We start from the raw sequence: 22572 nt of genomic DNA, 5'->3' as shown, positions 1-22572 counted from the left end.
TTGTGTGTTTTGCCTTTAAATATATCTGTGCATCACATACATGTCGGGTACTAAGAGGCTGGAAATGGACATCAGATTCTCTGGAACTAGAGTTACAGTTTTGAGCCTCATTTGGTTGCAGTGTAGAGACACATGCAGACATGTAGTCTACGAACACGTCCAAGGAGGATCTGGTGAAATATCTGCACTGCTCCAAAAGAGACTAGTGAGTGGGTCCAACCTGGTGTGCATACAAACATGGACAGCAGCTTTTCCAGGACACGTAGACCCTGTGGCCACTGGCTGTCACTGGGGTATCGTCTGTGTTCTGTGGTGTTTCGTGGTGTGAGGTGGTACACGTGGCCATGGAGGTGCTTGGTTTTTACGGTTTTTTTATTGCTAGAGATTGAGTCTCAGGCATGCTGAGCATACACCCTCTCACGAGCTGCACCCCAGCCCCAAGTAATTGTTTTTATTGTCCTTAAAGTTCAAATAAAAACAAAAATTTTAAAGACAGGGTCTTTCTGTGTAGCCGTGGCTGCCTAGGAACTGTAGACCAGGCTAGCCTTGAACTCAGAGATTGGCCTGGCTCTGCCTCCCAAGTGCTGGGATTAAAGGCACACACCACCACAGCCCAGCTAAAAATGGAAAAAACAAACAAACAAACAAAAACCCAATCCAGTAAAAAAGAAAATCAAGTATTGGACACATGGGAGCAGCTTAGTGGTAGATAAGTGTCTAGCATGCTCAGAGTCCTGGGTTTGCATCTGGGCACACTAAGTCATCCACGCTAATATCATCCCCACAGAGAAGAGTATGCCTACCCATAGAAGACAGAGAAGCTCATCACTGAATCTAATAACAATAATTATTAATTATAATAACATATAGTCATCATCACTGAATCTGTTTAGACCAGATTAGCCTTAAACTTGCAATTCCTCTGCCCCAGGCCTGTGCCACCCTATGGGGCTAGAGCTGTTACTTTTGGGTAATGGGATGACAGATGTCTTATATATTTTTTTAAATCTAAAAATAAGGCAAGAAGCCGGCCCTACCTCTTTGTCTGCCGATGACGACATCATGTTCTTCCAAGCTATCTGTGATGCCACCGTGTGCTGGCAGATGTTGCTCTGGGGAGCAGTTACTGCCTCACCCCCCTGCTGGAGAGCGAAAGACAGGGGCTTGAGTGTGATGTGCAGGCTGGGCAAACCCCATGCACAGAGGCCAGTACAGTCACCACCACCGAGGACTCAGGATAGGAACTCTCTGTAACTTCTCATTTGAAAGTCAGCATCAGCTACCAAATGCAAAGTATTAGTTTTATTAAAATGCAAATCTATCAACTAATCCATCTTTCTAGAAGCAGCGGAATTGCAGGATCCATGTCAATTAAAATAGTTTCCAATTTATTCCTGGCTGGAGGGATGGTGGTCTTCTGCATTTTAAAACGAACATCTCCCTTTTAGTGAGAATCTCTTCCCCTTTTTTCATCTCTCCTGTCTGTAACTCATTTTAGTTGAACTTGCTGGGCTCCATATATTTTGAGTTACCTGTTCAGGCCCTCCTCCTCAGGTGATCTGTCTTTCTGGGTTTTTCTGGCCTCCCAGATCTCCACACACTCAGCACCACACTGTTTTTTGAGCATCAGCTCTGACCGGGGATGGGACTGTCTGGAATGTTTCACATTTCCAGGTGGTCATTTGGGAAGAGGCCTATGTGTGGGACCCACTGGTTTCTGCTGGCTTGTCTTTTGAATGACTAGGGACAGTCTAATTGAAGCATTTCCATGACAGTCAAGCCTAGGAGGTAGCTTGGGGTCTCTGTGGAGGCACAATGAGGAAGAGAGAGAGCTCTTCTCTCCAGTAGCCCCATTCAACTGGAAAATTCCATGGTGGTACTCTGCCCCCAACACACACAGGATTCCGGGGACAAAAAACATTGCTACTGTTTTAACAAAACACTATCAAGATCTGACTTTAAAAAAAAAAGCCTGGTTCTGAGTTAAAGCTGCGCTCAGCTGTCCGTGGCTGTTTGCTATCTCTTCTCTCATCCCATTGCTCTTTATGAAAACTGGAGCAAAGGGGCAGAGGGTGCTGGTCTGGGATGCCTACCCCTCCTGTGGAGGATAATCTGACGCATATTGACCACAGCACGCCAGTAAATCCCACTTGTGGGGATTTAATTTCCAGCTTTTGACCTTTGGGTGAAAAACAAGGACCCCGCCACCTCCTGCTGGATCACAGCAGCTAAGGAGGGCCTGGGGAATCTTTCTTTTGAGACAACGCCTTTCTAAAATGCCCTGGCTGTCCTGGAACTCACCTTGTAGATCAGGCTGTAGTTGGAAGTCAAAGATCCACCAGTCTCTGCTGGGAGAAATCAGGGTTAGCTCCCTAGCCCACCTTTGGGCTGTGGTCTGGCCAAATTAGTCTTCATCTACCCAAAGCAGTATAGGTATTTCTTTCATGGATTTAACAATTAGATTTTGCTTTTGGTGCTAGAGATGGAACTGGGGGCCTCTGCATCCTGGGCAAATGCTCTATCAATGAGCAACACCCTCTGCCCCAAAATCCTAACTTTATACTTTCATGGTCTAAAGGGCAACATTCTAGAAGTGCACAGCATGAAGTGGCTGAACTGAGCCTTTTAACAAACCCAGTACCAACTAATCATTTTTTTATGGCGAGGCATCTGGAATTCATTCCTTACATTACTCTGGTCCTCAAAGCTCACTCCTCTAGACAACTCTCTATGCCAGCAACTTCTCATGCCCTCCATTCCTTCCCAGTTGATGGTAGCCACACCCTCCTCTTCACTCGAGAGTTAACTGTTTCCAACTTTGCTTACAAGGGAGATTCTTGTCTTTTGTTTTTGTTTTGTTTTTTGGATTTTTTTTTTTCAAGACAAGGTTTCTCTGTGTAGCCCTGGATGTCCTGAAACTCACTCTGTAGACCAGGCTGGCCTCAAACCCAGAAACCGCCTGCCTCTGCCTCCCAGAGTGCTGGGATTACAGGCCTGTGCCACCATCGCCTGGCAATTCTTGTCTTTCTATTCCTGGCTTATTTCACTTAGCAGTATCCTCTGGGCTTATTCCTGCTGTCACCACGGAAAGAATCTTTTCTTGGCTTAAGTCCGAATAGAATTCCTCTGTGCACATACCACATTTCTCCATCCATCCATTTTTTAGAACAAATATCCATACCGAAAACAGATTTCTCAAAATAAGACATACAACTGGCCAAGAAGTTCACTAGAGAACGGGGGACATTACTGATATAGAGAAGCAAATTAAAGCACACTGAGGCATCCTCTGGTGAAATGGCTTTTACCAAATTTGAGACATGACAAATGTTGGCAAAGCAGCAAGCCCTTCAACACTATCTGGGGAACAAAAATTAGAGTGACCATTACAGAGGCCCCACCAAACCCCGAAAAGGATCTGGAGAGCAGAACATGTACTCAGAGCCTGTGAGGTCCTGGGTGTGCACACACACACACACACCAGGGAGGGAGGGAGGGAGGGAGGGCAGGCATAGCAACCCATGCTCTGAATGTACCAAAGGGACTAGAGATCAGCAGGTGAAGGTCAGCGACCCCAATGTTAACTCACACCAGTCCAGAAGTAAAAACAACCTGAGTGTGCACAGGGATGAATGGACAAGAAATGATGTTCTACAGTGTATGAGGAAACTACAACTAGAAAAATACAAATCCTTTCAGCAATTTAACTCTATTATCACCTCTTCTAGCTCAAGAACTCACAGTGAAGACAATGACAACAGATTAAAAAAAAAAGATTTATTATAGTTTTGACCATTTTATTGGAAGCAGCAGGTGGGTTCTGTACTGAGGTCGGTCTGAGAAGATGCTACTGTCACTCCCTATGGTCTGCATCAGGATGGTTGAGCTGGCCAAAAAGAGATCGATACAACTCAGTCCTAGGAAATAAAGCAAACTGGTTAACACACTGCTTAACTTTTCAAGGTTAAAAAGGAACCAAGAAATTGGGAAATACCTTCATCTGTTTCTTCAATTGAAAACACAGCCATGTAATTAAGAAGCACATCTCGGAGCACTTACTCACAAATACAAGGGAAGGGAGAAACCCAGAAGCAGCCAATCACATAGTGAAATATGTAAATAGTCCAGTGTGGCTGGATACCCTGTCTCTAGGGAATGAGTTTTCTATAAGTTTGCCCTTTACAGACAGGCTCTTCAAGTAAGAAAACAAGATTGAATATTTTAATAGGATATATGAGACTGGCAAGCAACGAGAGGATTCAATCAGACATGGGATGTAGGGGATATAATTTAGTTTTCATACATTTTCTGGGACTTGGCAGTACTTGAAAAACAATGGAGATGACCCAGCGACAAGATCCCAATTACGGTCACGTGTGCAGAGCCTCAGAGCTGAGCCGGGGCTCTTCCCCTCCCCCATACCCTTCCACTCTAATCTCGGTCTCAGAAATCATTTAATTGGCTAATTTATTTTTAAAGTTGGATTTTAAAAATTAACATTATTGGGCTGAGAAAATGGCTCACTGGGTAAAATTCAGATATCTAGTACCCATGTGAAAAGCTAAGTGTGCCTATGCATTCAGTAACCTCGGTGTTGGGGAGCCAGAGTGAAAACAGGGGTCACTGGGGCTTGCTGGATAGGTAGGTTAGCCAGAAAAACCGTGCACTCTTAGGTTCAGCAAGAAGAAGCCTGGCATCCTCCCGAGAGCTCGTAGGAACCGGGATACATAAGTGTGCACGAGTATGTGATTCATACACCACAAAGCACTGAAATGAAACAAGTCATGTGGGGGTGGGGTGGGGAACTTTCTTAGGAACTCTCCACTTTGTGCCCTGACACAGGGCTTCTCTGTGGCTATGGCTGGCCAGTGCGCTCTAAGGATCCTCCTGGCTCCACCTCCCCAGTGCTGGTTATAAGTGTGGACCCTTACCTGGCTTTTAATGCAGGTGCAAAGGTCAAACCCAGGCCCTTCTTTGTACAGCAAGTGTTTTATCAGCTGGGCTCCCCCCATCCCCAGCACTGTATTTCTAAGGTCTCACTATTTTTGGCATTGGCTTCCATACGCTGGCTCCTGTTGCCTCTGCCCTTCGAGTGCTGGATTGCTGGTATGAACCATTGTGCCCAACTCTACAGTTGAATTTGGACATCAGAAACACAATGATAGAGACAGGGAGATGGTTTGGGGTTTAAGAGCACGTGCTGCTCTTCAAAAACAAAACAAAGCAAAATCAAAAACAAAAACCCAAAACCTAAAACCCAGGTTTTGTTTTCCTGCAGCCATATCAGGCAGTTTACAACCATGTGAGTCTAGCTTCAGGGATCTGGCATAAACCCCTCAGGCATAAACCCACATACACAGAAGTAAAAATAAAATGTCTTTTTTAGAAATAGAGCAATTAATCATACAGCTTTTATTATTGTTATATCTGTGTGACACATTTAGCTCAACCTAGGAAATGGCTAAGGGCGTGAGTCAGACGAGGAGCTAGCTGCCTTGTCAGAAGAACCAGGATCTAGAACACATTCATCCATACATGGGAAGCAGAGACGCCCTGCAGTGGGAGGAGGCTCACAGTTCCAACAGGCCAGACCTACAAGATGAGGGTCCCTGGGATCCAGGAGTCAGCCCTGGGGACACACCTGAGGCAAGGTTCCACATCTGCTCTGTTCACATCCCAGAGGAATGCCACAGACGACATCTTCAGATCTAGCCCTTAGACTGCTATCATGCTAAGAAAATGGGTTTCTGAAGGTGTTCTTGCTGTCTGAGGACTCCCAGCAGACACCCTGAGGCAAAAGAAGCCATCTTTGCAACTGTCCTTGATTTGTCTTGCTCTAACAGGGTTCTCTTGGGCTTTTTTTGTTTGTTTGTTTGTTTGTTTGTTTTTGGGTTTTTTTTTTTTTTTTTTTTTTTTTGAGACAGGGTTTCTCTGTACAGCCCTGGCTGTCCTGGAACTCACTCTGTAGACCAGGCTGGCCTCGAACTCAGAAATCCACCCGCCTCTGCCTCCCAGAGTGCTGGGATTATAGACATGCACCACCACGGCCGGGCTCTCTTTGGCTTTAACTTGTGGCCTCCCTGCCTCTGCCATCAGTGTTGAGATCACTGGCCTGTGCCATGATGGCGGCTCAGCTTCTCAGCACTCATCTGCTGTAGCTGCGGAGTAAGAGACGCTAACACGGGGACCCCAGCTCTTAGGACATGCAAGGTAGGCAAGGAGGGGAAAAGCATGAAGCCAGCACTGTCAGATGGGGACCAACACACAGGCAGAGAAGCTGTGAAGAGAAAACAACAGAGGGACTCTAACTTTATTACAGGCATTTCAGTCACAACAATTTGCTGGAAGCCTCACCCTGCACTGCCAACTAGCCCTGATCCACACACATTCCCATTGTTCCCTAGCTCCAAGCCATCTGCCCAGCCTTACAGAGGTGAAGGCCTCACCCCAGATGCAAATGACACCACATGCTGCCCCTCCAGATGCCCAGCAGCCCCGCCCACCTTCACTCCTCACACTGTAGCCTATTTCCCACCACAGCCTCCTTAGCCATTTCAACAAAATGAAGCAAGGAGAGAGCAGCCATGACAAAAAAGGACAGAGTGACTTCAAGGCAATGCTGGCTGAGGAGAGATGTGGGGCACAGCGCTGCTTTAATCTTCTTGGCCTCCCTCCTCCTGGTGGCCTGCACCAAGAGCCACCATTGCCCCCAAGCAAATGGTTCCACTCCGCTCCACAATGGCAGTACAGGGCCCGGGCCAAAGGCAGTAGTCACTGTCTACTGAGGGCTTACATGCCAGGAGCAGAGTGAAATGCTCAACCTGTATTTTAAGAGAACATCATTTCACACTCAGTGCGCAAACGGACAAACACACGCAGCTGCTTGTAGCAAAGTAACCTGGGAAATTGAGTCACCTCTGTTCTTAAAATATAATAGAGAGGGAGGCAGGGAGAGTGAAGAAAGGATTATTCCAATGTAAACATCTGCAAGCAAATCCAGTCCTCTGCTCGTCAGCTGGAATTGCCTTACAGGAAACACGAACACGGGGTGACCCCACCCTACCCTTTCTGATGCCTTCCACTTCAGCTCTAGATACATCCACATCTCCTCCTAGACAGCACCACAGGGTCAGGCCCCTCCTTTCCTAGAGCAGCACCCGTCCCTAAAAAAAACCACAGGGCCCCTGTTACACTGGAGCTTGAACCCTGTAAATGTCGGTGTATGGCAGAGCCGGAGCCCAGCCGCAGGAAAAACAACACGAGCCTGCATGCCACCACACATTCCAAGTTGCCATGTAATATTTTCTGGGGTGTATTTTTATTTGTTTTATTATTGTGTGTTCATGCCTGGTCACATATGGAGGTCAGAAGACAACTTGTAGGAGTTGCAAAGAGAAGACACCAGAAGCGAGCCAGTGGCGCCGGCCATCCTGACTCTCTAGTCCTCCAGTGTATGTGGAGCACTGTGATGCTGTCCCTGTAAGGCTCTGCACAGTGAGCTTGGTGAGCCATTGTTTCAAACAGAGCCTCCTGCTCCTGGTCACATCCTGAGAAGATGAGGATCTGTGGTCTGAACTGCCTCCCTGTCTCATCTCTATTCCCCTGCTCTCAATGGCCAGTGTCCATGTCCACTGTAGAACACATCTGAACGCTGAACCGACACAGCATGGGCCACAGAGTCCTTACCAGGACTTGGACCCCAGAGTTGGGGGTCAATGGCAGGAGCTTTTCCTTGAATTAAAATTTAACTCCCCCTTTATTACAAGGTACAACAGCAAGTAACGAGCATGGACATTTTTATTTCTTTTAAACTGTCATTTAGGCTGCAGAGGGGATAATTACATATCTCTAGCGTAGTAAGGTTTTATAACCCTTAGTGAGGCATTTTCTAATTTAATATTTTTACTATATTATCATAAACCCTGTTTCTGGGGAAAAAATGCTCATGCAGTAGCAGCCATTTTCCATAAAGACAGAGTGTGTGTGCACGTGGGCGCACAAGGGTGTGTCTACCCTCTGTGTTCTAAAAGTAGAGCAGTGGTAGACATGCAAGCAGCACTGGTGGGCGAGGATTTCCATGGTCTTAGCGTAGGGCATGCACTCCTCACAGGACTGCAGCACACATCATTGTCTTTCATGCTATTTGGGCAAATAGTAGAACACAGCTTATTAAACCTGCAAATGGCCTGTGCGGAGCTTTCAATTTGCTAGGTCAGTAGCTCACCGCATATGGATCTGAATTCTCCTATCTGCCTTCTGGAGACTATGCTCCTTCTACTCTTTTGCCTGGAAACCCCAAGCTCCAAGGCTCCCCCCAACACCCCTAATGCTGTACCTGGCTCCTCTTGTGGACAGCACAAAGAAAGCAGCTGACCCACAGATCCCCAGAAAAGTATGTCCACCATCTAAAACTACATCCAAGTCTCTCTATAAGTGAGAACCTCATGTCTTCCAAATGCACCTTCCAACAAAGTAGTCTGAGTATGGACACAATATGAGTCAGGCACAGTGGCACATGCCTGTGATCTCAGCATTTGGGAGGCTGGGGTAAATGGATCCCACGTTCAAGACCAGCCTGGGATATAGAGTAAGAGCTTGTATAAAATAGGAAAGAAGCTAGGAAAGAAGGAAGGAAGGAAAAAAGAGAAAGACAGTTCTGAACCTAGACGCATAATTGCGTTGGATTAATGTGAAAGTTGTTCCTTTGCTGCTTCTCCAGGGCCTGATACCTACAACACATCTGGAGAGCACCCTGACCACCTTACCTCTCTGCTCTCTACCTCCTCTGCACACTGCAGACCCTACACGACACACTACCTACCGTCTGGCAGCCTGTGACCCTCTACATACATCTAAGAAGCAGGGACAGTAAAGGCACACACAGGCAGAAGACTAACAATTTTAACTCCACCAGTGCCATGCTGAACCAAGTCCATATCAAGTTTAAAACTTTATAAGAAGGCTCCAAGAAGACAAGGTGGGGGTTGCTTGTGTAGACAAATGCACTGGCTGCTGTGTAGACAAGTGCACTGTGCTACAGTACCCTGACCAAACTCGGTGCCACTGACCATGCCATTCATTTTTGTGTTCTGAAAACAATGTACTAAGTACTTTTGAAAGCTTATAAACACATACAGACATGGATAATCCTTGGACTCAAATACAGCACACAGTATAATAAATTAGTAAGTGTTTGAATGCCAGCCTAAACTTTACTAGCTACTGTTAAGGCTAGAGAGACAGTCAGCTATTAGGAGTTGGCTGTTAGGAGTACTCTCCCAGACAATCCAACCTCACTTTCCAGCACATACTTTGGGTAGCTCATACTGCCTACAAGTCCAGCTTCTGCCAATCTTATATTCTCCTCTGGCCTCTGGAGGCACCTGCACTCATATGTGCAGATTCACATTTTTTTATTTCATACACACTTTTAAATCCTAAAAAACAAAAATAAAAAAACAACAACAAAGACACCAGGGAATATCCACCACGTTCAGTCACCTGACCACCTAAGAGAGACCCACAGGGACTGAAGTCTGCCATTCTATGACTGACCCACTGGCCCTCATCCCCAGAACCAGGCCAGGAGCAAGGCGAATGGCTGTGTCCCATGGCAGGCTAACCAGCTTCTGCTCCTCAGCTCTCTCCATTGCCTCTGCAAATCTTCCTGGCAATCTTCTGAACCCAACGCCTCTAATTTGCCTCTCCAGGTAAGGCCTTCAGACCTTCGGTGCCAATACCAGCATTGTGCCAATTATAGCATTGCTGGTGTAGTGCAGGTAGGTCAGTGGGAACAGAGGACTCCATCAGCGCATTTGTGTGCATATGCCAGGAACATATCCAGGGTCCTCTATATCTCAGGCAAGTGCTGTAACACGGAGCCACATCCTGGGCTAGTCTCCTACCTTCTGAACACAGACACCCTCACTTTCAGAGTTCCACTCTCTCCTGCTCTATCCATCAATAGGCTCCGGCACTCTGCCAATGGAACTAAATGAAGGATCCCCTTCCAGTAAATCGCCTGGATCAGAAAGGAGAGTAAGCCAGAGGACAACCGATATGCATGCATGGCTGCTTCTTTTCTAGAGATACAAAAATCAAGAGACATCAGCTTGCTGTCTTAAATATCCAAAGAGGAAAAGAAAGTCCAGCAGTAGCAGTTGTAATGGTGTACAAGAGCTGCAACCTGTTGTCAGAGCTAGTTCCCGATTTCGCCTGAGAAAATGGCAGCTTCTTCAGCAGCAAGACTACTGCATCTTCCATGAATGCCATCTCTAACACAAAGCAGTGTCTCCTTCACACAGGTATGAGGAACAACTGCCCATCTCGACACCTCACAGTTGCCTCTCAATAACACAATTCACAGGGCAGAAAGCTTATGCATGACTCCCGCTTACAGCTAAGGAAGTCAGCACTGACTCCCCTTTTCTCCTACTAACAAAAGTTTCTTTCTGATTTTCCTAGGTTTCACACCAAGCCAAATCCAAACCAGAAATGAAGGCATACAGATACACACACGTACACACCATAAAACAAAGGGAATAGCAAAAAGAACAGGGAAGCCTCCCACAGAAGACTTCTGTGTGTCTTTTTTTCCCTTAAGAAAAAATCCTGAAAACTATTTGATGGGATTAAGCAAGTAAAGTACTAGGTGACCCAGAGAATCTCTCTAGTATCACTAATCATCAGAGCCTGGATACAAAATGATGAGAGCAAACCGCAGATGTGCCAATTTACCACAAGGTGGCAGTATATGACTCATTTCAAAGGGGATCAGGAGCCCATAAATTACCCAGGCTGTCTGCTCTCATCAGCATCCTTCCAGGAGCTTGAAGGAGACTTGAGGAGGGCTATTCCAATGTGCTCCTTCAGTCAGGTCAGAACTGGGTCCTTCAAACCCCTGCAGATGCCTTTAGCCCCACAGCTCTAAATTACAGCTGGTGACGCGGCCTCTGGCCTGTCACCTAAAGATCAGACAGATTCAAGATTTATAAATGTTTAAAGAAGCAGGTTCAGGCCCCAAACAAAGAGCCTGAAAAGATGGGGAAAGGAGAGGAGAGAAGAGGGACAAGGTAGGAATTTGTAAAGGCTTTCTCCTTACATGCCAGTTATAAATTCAGTCCACATTAACAAAGACAAAAAAATCCTCAAAACTTCAACTATTCCTCCTACTAGCTTGAAGTCTTTCATATCCTTTTAAAGAAAAATAATTTACCTTATTAGATTTGTTGGGGTGGGGGTCTCTCCAGACAAAAGGAGACCTGCTTGTTCCTTGCTGCTCCTGCATGTTAATATTCCAGATTCCTGGGATGATTTCTACTTTCACAGTTTGACTGTTTTATAACAGATTTGATGTGAGAGAAGACAAATGGCCTCACAAAGGAAAGACGACAAATCACCTCACTGGTTTTTTTTATCAGGGTTTTCTCTTATTTTTATTTATTTTTATTCTGGAGCTGGGCACAGGGCACTCTTATGTGCTGGAGCTGTTTACTATTACCATCAGGCCACTGTGACCCTGGCAATAGAGCTGGCTGCTGTTGTGCTTACGGTTTCATGACTGCTGCTTCAGGAAGATGAAGCTCCTGTTCAGACAGCCGCCCCTTTGAAGGCTCCTACGGCAAGCCAGGGAGGCTTCACCACTTAGAAGTGGCTCACTTCCTTAGTAGGAGGAAGGTGGAGCTGGTGCCCCCCACACCGGCATTCGTATCAGTGCTGGGGTCCAAGGCACAGGATACAGTTCTCACTCCACTGAACCTCAAATTCTAAGGGATGGGAACATGTACAAACTGGTCAGCCAGAGTCAGGGTCAGACACGCTGTTCTTCCCCCTGGAGGAGCCAGCATGCTGGGCTGCTGTCATGATGCCCAGGCTCCGTGAATGAATGTCTTTTGGTTCCACTCTCAGCCTCCCTCTTGCATCTGGATAGCTCGCCTGCGTTCGCTCACATGTCTCTTCTGTGTGAAGGGTACTCACAGCTGCAGAGCCACTCACCTGGAGAGCAGCTGCATTCCTCCTTGTCATGCAAAGCTGCTCTGGTAACTGAACCTATCTTTCTGTTTACAGAGGCAAAACTTCTATCACTCATATCCTACACTAAACTGTTTAGTGGCAGTAACTGTAACTAAATTCCAGATATTAATGACATCTTTCACAATAATAAAATAGGACTAACTTGAGATAGAACCACCTGTATAGTCCAAACTGTACTGGAACTCATTATGTAGTTCAGACTGGCCTTTGCTATAAATTCACTGAATTTATAGTGATTTTCCTGCCTCAGCCTCTAGAATACTACTGATATTATGGGCATAAACTGCTATGCCTGGATCTATGACTATCCGTACACTAATACAGATATAATTTGAATAGATAAAAGTTGCTGCCTTCGTCTTTTTATTTCCTAACAGTATCCCTCAAAGAGTATCTTCTCCATAAACCAGATTGTGAACAGAGTCTACGCTAGGAGTACCTCCTGTCAGAACACATCCAGAGAACCCTCCACCGTACAGCAGCCGTCTGCCCCCTCCAGCTGGCCTGACTGGTCCTGCAGTCAGTGATGTGCTGGCCTCAGCCGGTTTTATGACTAGCTTTAGGGAGCTTACTGCTAAATGTAGGATGAGGAATTTCCATGTCTTCCTTGGAAGCCAGTGTGTTCTGCTGGCTTGCATAGCTGTACCTCCTCCTGCTGGATCAGGCTGCAGGAAAGGCGGATGGCTGCCGTGTGTGTGTGTGTGTGTGTGTGTGTGTGTGTGTGTGTGTGTGTGTGTGTGTGTGTATGTGTGTATGAGAAAATGTCTATTGATTTCTCCCTTCTTATAACAGAGCACAAAGCACTGAACAACAACTGCAGCATCTCGCGCTCCACACAAAGGACCAGCCCCCACTGCCCTGAGCCGCAAAAAGGAGAGCTGCCCAGGACAACACCGTGGCTCCATCTAGGCCCCACCTAGCCAGCCTCTGTTCAAACCATTTCTCCCCTAGCTGGTGTTCCTCATCTATATTGGAGAAGAAAGAAACTTCTACCTTATTTACCTTTTAAGTGGAGGTGCCCAGAGGGTGAATGAGTTAATGTTTATAAAGTGCTCTGCTTCCCAGAGGGAAGCCATGGATAGGACACAAGGCGTGGCTGAGGCTCACTCGGCCCCATCCCAGGAGTGCTCGGTGACACCTACCTGGACATGGATGCCCCTTATGTCTCCTTTTCATGACAACATAAAAATAACAGGAGCTGACCAGGTTTATTTATTATGCCTTCAGTGATAGACAAACAAATGCATTCTACTGTTTTCTTTTTACATGAGACAATTCTAAAAGCAGCCATAGCTTTTACTAGTCATCAGAGCCAGTTTCCACAATAACCAGCAGTTCATAGGAGGCCATCCTAGTATAAAAATCACAGTCAAGATGGTCAAGAGAAACACCAACAGAGGAACACAAAACTCAAGAAGTGAAAAACTTAGTGGTTTTGGATCTTTCCCCCAGGTTCATGCAAGTGAAAATGACTCAAACAACCTCTAAACAAAGGCTATCTGAGACCCCACTGGCGTATCCCTCATCTCAGAACATCCACAGAGGCTATAAGCTATGAACAACATGGCCAGGTAGTGGCCAGCAGTGCAGTGTTCTAGAATGGGAGTATACTTAGAAAGTGACATGGTGGGGGACAGTCTGAGTCAGTCAGACCGGAGAGGTTTCTATGGAGTCCATCTTACAGAGCTGTCCTCAAAATTACCTCACCAGCCCCTGTGCACAGAGCTGTAAGAGCAGGCACCACAGGCATTATGGAAAGGAAGCTTTGAGCAGGCACAAAAAAAGGAATACGGGAATGCTTAGGCAAAGCAATGAGGGGACACACAAACTCCATTTATTTAAGTCATATCTAAAATCATTCCTCCCTAGAAACGAACATGGAAAAGGGCACTTCATTCTAAAAATCAAAACAAAGTGAAGGTGAACAAGAGGAACTGACTGGCTTCACTAAGGTATACAGAGCCACCTCAGGCCACACCACAGATGAGCAGGACACATTCACTCACAGTCCTCTGGCTTTGAAAGTGCTGACAGACTCAGAAGGCCTTAAATAAGTTGTCTTGCAAATGCTCTGTGTGTTACAAAACTGCTTTCAGCATAGGCGGAATACAACTAGGACCAACACCACTGTCCGGGGCTGAGGCCCTGACTACAGCATGAGCGTGGTCGCTCTATTACAGTAGGAGCTAAGGTTCTTCACAAGAAGGAGCCTCTAGTTACCTGCTGTCCTGAATTGCACTAGACACAAGAGAGAAGGGCCAACATGACAAGGGGCTTCAGGGAGAAGGATCCACCACTGAGAAGGGCTGAGGAAAGGCAAGCGACTGAATGTCAGGTGACTGGAGATGCCCTCAGGAAGGGCGGTGCAGCGTGTGGAGCATGCTCTAGAGGCAGTCCCACCCTGGATGGCACCTAGCTGCTTAAACAGGAGTCCAGGCAGGCAGTTTATTCTATAGGCAAGGAAGAACAGGTTGCTTCCAGAGAATCAAGGGAGATCAGTGTGGAGCCGCGCAGAGCTGATGCAGCCTCTGTGATAGTCACATGGGAAGGTCACATGAGGGAGACGGGACAGCACTGAACAACATGCTGTATTAACCAAAGCTCTGAGGACACGAATAGAAGTCAGAGGGAAGTGCAGGGTGTGAGGACAGCTCCTGTGATGGAGGGAGGGGAAGATGCCAAACAAACACAGGGTGGATTCCAACAGCTATGCAAAAGCAGCAGAAATATCCCACAGTAAAAAGGCCTTGTAATGAATTTTGTTACTGCATGCTAAACAACAACAACAACAAACAAAAAAGCCACCAAGGGCACCCACACAATGGAAGGAAAGAACAAACTCCCCTAAGCTATCCTCTGACCTCCATATGGACCAGCGTGTGTGCATGAATACACAAACAAAATAAATGTTAAAAAAGAGAGAAAGAAAAAGAAAAGAAAAAGCAGGTGCTAGACGAAGTTTTCTGTCCTCTCTGTGTTACTTTCACCACAGAGGAAAGGGCACTCTAGGGTTGGAGCGACAGGTCCAATGGCAATGGGCAGAATGCGAAGGACAGGAAGTCAAAGCTTATTATGTGGTTTAAGCCTTGCACCAGCACCAGGCAGAATAACCACAGGACAGGTTTGGGAAATTCAGTGATTCATACCAAAATGTAAACAGCCTGTAAGCCAAGCTTTCAGATTTACTCTAGGCAAGCTAAAATTCTCTTTGGTTGAGATACTGCATTATTTCCACAGACTCTCCAGGAGCAGCAGGGCTACACTCTGGGACACTCTAGTTCACAACTTGTAATGTGAGCAAGTTATTTCATTACTCCATGACTTAGTATTTTAATCACAAACTGTAGATACTGCCAACTATCCCACTGCCTTCTGATGAAGGTTGACACATGTCTGAGGCAGTGCTCGGTGAGGAGAAGGACCCCATCCCTCAGTGCCATCCACTGCTGATCACAATGGGGTAGAGAAGATCATGTCCCTCACTGCTATTGCCCTGCTAATCAGAACAGGATGGAAAAAAAGAGAGCAAATCAAGGCATCACGGTGAAACAAAAAGATCTCTGATGTCAGCTGGGGATCACCACGGGAAACATTAATAATATGTGTGAATGGCCAATCAAGAGAAAGGCTGAAAGCTTAGCTACATACCTATAAGCCACTTTAGCTGCGATTAAAGTAGTATCTGTAAGAGGCTACATTTAGAATCTCATAATAATTTTAAAACAAATCTTTAAGAAAAAATTCTAGAACCACTTTAATAAACATGCACATTCCCCTTTTGGGAGAAGAGAGAGATTTAAATTATGAGGAAATACTGAGAACCTGGCTGCAGAAAAGAAAACCGCAGCCACAAAGCCCGCCTTAGAAGGATTTCTCTGCTCCGTGTCCTCAGTCCAATTGAGAAGATGCACTTCTATCACTCTCTCCTGCTTGGAACCAAACCTCCATTTGGCAGTTCCGATTCTCTAGTGTGAGAGGCCAACAGCACCAAACAGGAAGAACAAAGACACAACAGTAATGTCTTATTTTCAACCCAGGCTTGAGTCTGGCCCAGTCTTAGACTTGAGCTTGAGAGTGCTCCATTATCCTCTCTGCTGTTACCTGAAGGCCTGGAGCCGGTCTGTGCTGGGCACCATCTTTAATGATGGTCTACAGGGATCCTTTCCCCTCGGCACTGCCGGGAGGTCAGGCATGCGGCAACACTCTCCTGAGTATCAACAAGTGAATTATATAAACTATGTCAATCCGAGTTAATGCAAAGCTGTAATCCTCTTTAACAGAGATCAAATCACTGCCTTGAGTTATGTTTGCTCTGCAATCTGATAAGGAAGAGAAGGAGCAGCTAATAAAAGAGTAATGGGAGCCCTTAATGACGCTGGTAAAAGGTAGCACCGGTTAGAGCGGGGCTCTTGTTCTGCTGATTAGATCAATGTTGCATATCTGCCCAGAGTTGTTTCACCTGTCAGAATAACCTGTGTCTTCTTCGGAGATAAGAAGCCCCAGAGAAAGCATCTGTATTTTAACCATTCTTGCCTAAAGTTCTTACCCAACAGAAAATGCTGTAAGAATAGTGTTTCCTGGGGTCAAGAGCACATGAGCTCTCGATGCTGTGCAAGCTACAGCACAATGTCTCAAGACCAGTGCCCGATTCTATTGAATAAAGCAGCACAGTAGGCAGGAGAGCTTTAAGAAAGTACGTAGGGTAGGGGTAGGGTAGGGGGTATGGGCTGGGGACAGGACTGCCATCAGGAGAGAGGGGAACACGCCTGCAAGTAGAATGTAGGCTGCATACTCATACACAAAAAATGGCAAGCCAAAGACAAATTGCCTGTAGGAATTCTATTATACCAAGGCACCTCAGGAGCAACATGGCTGCAATGTTGACAAAGCACTTTACAAGATGGGCTTACATTTGCACATTTCTTAAGCTCCAGATGTAAGACAATAATACGTTCAGTACACAGTACTCATTACCAAAGGCCCCCTCGTTCTGCTTAATGCCAGCAGCTTTACACTTGTAGAAAGGATGAGGGTTTATTCTGGGGAAGAGTTGAGGCTGCAGTTCCTATTAAGAATTTGCTGGTATTTTGTTTGTTTTGGTAAAGGAACCAAATAATTCTAAATGCTAATGTTGCCACCATGTTTGTAATAAAGGAAAGTAAGTTACACAGAAAAATGCAATAACCTGAACTTATAAGGGTCAGTGCCAGAGTCAACCTGGAAGGAGAATCCTCCCAGAAATGGCAGGAAACACAGCCACCCACTTTTCTTGGGCCTGTACCAGCTGACTGTTTTGTTGAGACCCTCTGTCCTTGCCAAGAGCAGAAACCAGAGTTAGTGAAGCTCAGTCATGGGCCCCTTCTCAGCGCATCTCAGGGACTTGCAATGCTCTTCCTGAAGGCACATGACTGACTTCTACCTGCACCACATATGACAAGACTTCACACCTCTGAAGTCTGCCTCCAAAGGCCTAGCACAGACAGCAAAAGGCAGTGGAAGGCTATGGAGGCTGACAACAGCGAACTCTCTGTGGTCAGTATTCACATCAGGTCAGGGAAACTCTGGTACTCAAAGTCTATGGCCAGCTTAGAAAAACCTCTGCCTGTAAGTCAGACGGAAGCCAGGTCTGGCACAGAGTGGCAGCCCATGTCTGCTCTCCTCAGCCCACCCATTGCTTGCTGTACAGAGTGTGGTGAAGTGGGACTTGCTTTCAGGCTCATGGTAACCAAGCCTTGTGCAAAGGCACAAAGATTCTTTCAGTTCAGGAAAATGTTTCCCAGACACACGTGTCTCCTCAGAGCTAGAGTCACACCTACTGGACACAGGATATGTCAGGGTCACCCGAAGACATTCAGTAACAAGGGCCCTGAAAACACACCAGGATCCAAAGTGACTCTCTCCCAAGGGGAAGTATGGCGACCAGAGAATTCAGCTGGGCTACTTTGCATTTAAAAAGGTTTTTTAAATAGATCACTTCAAGACAAAAATTCCTAGTGTAAGAAAAGAATTTGTATCAGCAAAAATTAACTAACTAAAGACACTTCACAAGGGACAAGATGGGGGTGCCACGCTACCCTTCCACAAACCACGATGTGTGTGTTAACAACCTGTGTGAAGGAGTTCTGTTCTTTCTCTTAATGAGTACATCCTCTTTCAGTCCTCTCCAACCAATCTAAATGTATTGACCTCAAACTGGACAGGGACAAGGGAGAGTCAAGAAAGAGCACTCAGAGACCTCAACCGCTGGGCAGAATCTAATTTAGGCCTATTTGCAAACAATAACCTGGAGCCAAGGAACACCTGCAGAGAGATGAAGGCAACCACAGACCTGGATCAGCTCAGAACTGTGGGGGAGCTGCTTCTGGGAACAAAACATCAAGAGCACAGGGAATTCATGATGCTACAGTTAGGGAGGAGAGCTTGGAAGAAGCAGCTAGGTGCCACAAAGTCGGCCTAGGGCAGAAACCACCAGGGAGAGCCCATCTTTCACTGCAACAAAGGAGTAGCAGACCCTTCCCTATGCCACCAAAGTTCACATACAAAACATAGTTCACATTCAAAACTGAAAATGTTGATACAAAGCAATACAAACTACTGTAGAAAATTCAAGTACCACAGACACAATACAGTAAAAGAATCTTTTACTTCACCCCAGTCCCCAGTAATAAATCAAAGGCTTGCTTCTTTCTTCCTAATGAGTGACAGATGAGTTCTCTCATAGAATAGGTTAGCCCAGAGGCAGACAAGAAAGCTTCTTCACTGCGTGCTGTCCTGTCCCTTCCCCACTGGCAATCTCTGGGCAAACACTCTCATACAGTCACACATTGTGGTACAGACACCCAAGGATACCATATGCCTGTTTAATGTTTGTAGCTTTTAAACTTTAATTTATTCATTTTATGTGTGCTTTGCCTGCATGTATGTATGTATGTATGTATGTATGTACATTACATGAAAGTTCACACTGCATGCCTGGTACCTGTGGAGTTCAGAAGAGGGCACTGATTTCCTGGAAATAGTTACAAGTGGTTGCAACCAGAATGTAGGTGCTGGGAGCTGAACCTGGGTCCTATACAAGAGCAACAAGTGTTCTTAATTGCCGAGCCATCTCTCCAGCCCCTTAGTTTTTATTTTAAACTATAATGACTGCTACAGGCAAAATTTCTCTCATCTGTTAACAGATTATCCTGAAGATCTTTGCATGGCAGTAAAACTATTTGGTCTCTTTTTTTTTTCCTACTTTATACAGGTTAGGCAGCACCAACATGAAAATCTGAAACCTATACTTGGTTGTCACAGTGTGGGGACCTGAGCCTTCAAGGATGCCAGGCAAGGGATGTACCATTACAATGGAACCTAGTCCCTGAAAGCAGAAACTTCTGAGTGCCAACATGCTGGTCAAATAGTTAGCTATGTGGCACCTTTTTAATTTCAGATTTTTCTCATTCTGGAAGCATGCTAGATATTTAGCTCAAATGGTATAGCCCAGCATGCATGAAACCCTGGGTTAAATGTTCTGCACCGAATGAAAACTGCACATCAGTGCACACCTACAGTCCCAGCACTCAGGAGGTGAGGATAAGAAATTCATGTCTATGTAGGATTATGGACAAGCTGCTTTGCATTCAAACAAACCCAATGGCAAACAGCAGGCAGGGTGTGGCCTATACTGGTAGATCTGTTAATTTCAGGCCAAGAGACAATATGATCCAGTGAGCTTTGGAAACAAGTCCAAAGGCTAAATGTGACTTAAGAGACACCTGGCAAAACCAACACCAGCCTACAGTCAACCACTAAGAAGACTAACAATATTTTTTGTGTGTGTGATATAATAATGTGTCTACAAGTCAGTGAATGGCTAAATGATATAAAATATTATTGTCATATGAATTTTAAATTTTAATGACATAACAATGTTCACAGTATAAAAAATATTTATAGTAGAACATAATTTTAATTCTATGAAAAAGAAAAGAACAAGTAGAAACAAATATACAAACGAACCCCAAACCAACAAACTCTGAATAGAAACATTTTGAGAGTACACATGTGTGCCCACATGTTCCGTGTGTTTACACTGTGAGTCCCTCCACATAAGAATAGCCAGAAATAATAAACACTATTTTACACCCAAACCTGAGCACCACTAATAGGAAGGGCTTCTTCAAGAAGGAACAATTTCAGAGCAAGCACAAGGAAAGTAGAAGATAACCTTTGAAAGGTCCAACATGGTGGAAGCCAGCCTGTTCCACACCAACCAGGAATATGAAGTGAGACCCTGTCTAAAAATGAACCACCAAAGAAAGAAAAAAATTAAGTATCATGTGCAAAGAATAAGGATATAAAAAGTGGTAGGGTCAAAATGATACAACCAGGCTTGAAGGGACTTCCACCAATCTGTACAGTTTTAATATCAAAATAAATAACTCATCGAGTAAGATAGGAAAGTAGGAATTGATGTTTCCATAAACAAATCACTCATGGTAAATAAATATAAGAAAGGGGGAATCTCTTCATTAGGGTAGAATGAAAATGAATAAACTGAGAAGAAATATTTTTTCTCTTCTTCTTCCACCTTCTTCAGCAGAAACTCACTATGCAGCCTGGATGTTCTAGAACTTGCTATGGAGTCCAGGATAGCTTTGAACTCAGAGAACTTGCCTCTGCTTTCCAAATGCTGGGAGTAAAGTGTGCGACACAAATACACAGCAGAAGAATGTATTAGTATTAGTATTTTGATTTGGTGAGACATGATTTCTCTGTGTATCCTAGGCTATTTTCAAAGTAACTTTGTAGACCAGACTGGCTTCAAATTCAGAGATCTGCCAGTCTCTGCTGCCAGAGTCCTGGGATTAAAGGTATGCTGCATGCCCAGTAAATTATTCTTTTTTAAAAAAAAGGCTGTGTGTGTGGTGGCAAATACCTCTAAGCTCCTCACATGAGAAAATAAGGCAGGATGATTGTCCTGAGTTTCAAGTCAGTCTGGACTGTCCAAAGAGTGTCACTTCATCTGAGCTAAGAGAGTCTCAACAAAACAAAACAATTAAAAACTAAAAAAAAATAGCTGGGCGGTGGTGGTGCACGCCTGTAATCCCAGCACTTAGGGGGCAGAGGCAGGAGGATTTCTGAGTTCGAGGCCAGCCTGGTCTACAGAGTGAGTTCCAGGACAGTCAGGTCTATACAGAGAAACCCTGTCTTGAAAAAACCAAAATCCAAAAAAAAAAAAAAAAAAAAAAAAACCTAAAAAAATAAAGCAAGGCAGTCTCTGGATGTGTTTCCTTCAGTCTCTGTTCCTCATTTTGTCTCTGTATATTTCCTCCCATGGGTACTTTGTACCCATGTATTTTGTACCTTCTAAGAAGGACTGAAGCATCCACACTTTGGTCTTGAGCTTCGTGTGGTCTGTGAATTATATCTTGGGTGTTCTGAGCTTCTGGGATAATATCCACTTATCAGTGAGTGCATGCCATGTGTCTTCTTTTGTGACTGAGTCCCCTCACTCAGGATGATATTTTCTAGTTCCATCCATTTGCCTAAGAATTTCATGAATTCATTGTTTTTAATAGCTGAATAGTAATCCATTGTGTAAATGTACCACATTTTCTGTATCCATTCCTCTGTTGAGGATTCATCCCATATATGGTTACCAAACCCAGACACTTTGTAGATGCCAACAAGTGCTTGCTGACAGGAGCCTGATATAGCTGTCTCCTGACAGGCCCTGCTAGTACCTGACAAATACAGAGGGGATGCTCTCAGCCAACCATTGAACTGAGCACTGGGTCCCCAATGGAGGAGTTAGAGAAAGTATCCAAGGAGCTGAAGGGGTTTGCAGTCCCATAGGAGGCACAACAGTATGAACCAACCAGTACCCCCAGAGCTCCCAGGGACTTAATCACCAACCTAAGAGTACACATGAGGGATCCGTGGCTCCAGACACATACGTAACAGAGGATGGCCTTGTTGGACATCAATGAGAGGAGAGGCCCTTGGACCTGTGAAGGCTCGTTGGTCTATTACAGGGGAATGCCAGGACAGGAAACAGGAGTGAGTGGATCAGTGAACAGGGGGAGGGGGAATGAGAAAGGGGGTTTTCAGAGGGGAAACAAGAAAAGGGGATAGTATTTGAAATGTAAATAAAGAAAATATCTAATAAAAAAATAAAGCAAGGCATCATGGCACTTTTTTTTTATCCTAGCTCTTGGGAGATAGAGGCAGGCAGAACTCTGTAAGTTCTAGGCTAGCTTGGGCCACACAGTGAGATCCTGCCCTAAGATAAATAAATAAACAAATAAAATGTTATCTCTGGATAACAATGAGCATCAGCTCATCCCCTTTACAGACCCTATCATTTCAGCTTTATGAACACACACTTCTTTTATTTAAAACAAAAAATCTGAGCTGGGCAGTGGTGGCACACGCCTTTAATCCTAGCACTTGGGAGGCAGAAGCAGGTGGATGTCTGAGTTCGAGGCCAGCCTGGTCTACAGAGTGAGTTCCAGGACAGCCAGGGCTATACAGAGAAACCCTGTTTCAGAA

At 45.2% G+C, this 22572-nt stretch overlaps 1 protein-coding gene across 2 annotated transcripts in view; it reads right to left on the bottom strand.

Annotated features, from left to right (window-relative positions):
* Window positions 1-3762: 3762 nt before the first annotated feature.
* Aatf (apoptosis antagonizing transcription factor) overlaps window positions 3763-22572 on the bottom strand; it is a 91290-nt gene continuing 72480 nt past the window's right edge. For both annotated transcript variants that reach the window (XM_052194971.1, XM_052194972.1), the window contains one exon: window positions 3763-3917. In XM_052194971.1, coding sequence (XP_052050931.1) covers window positions 3854-3917 — 64 coding nt within the window. In that variant the 3' untranslated portion in view covers window positions 3763-3853. The remainder of the gene's footprint in view (window positions 3918-22572) is intronic.

Source organism: Apodemus sylvaticus, chromosome 10 (genome assembly GCF_947179515.1).
Source record: "Apodemus sylvaticus chromosome 10, mApoSyl1.1, whole genome shotgun sequence".
NCBI classification, from domain to species: domain Eukaryota; kingdom Metazoa; phylum Chordata; class Mammalia; order Rodentia; family Muridae; genus Apodemus; species Apodemus sylvaticus.
Note: the sequence above shows the minus strand (reverse complement) of the source record. Positions and strands in the feature narration are given on the sequence as shown.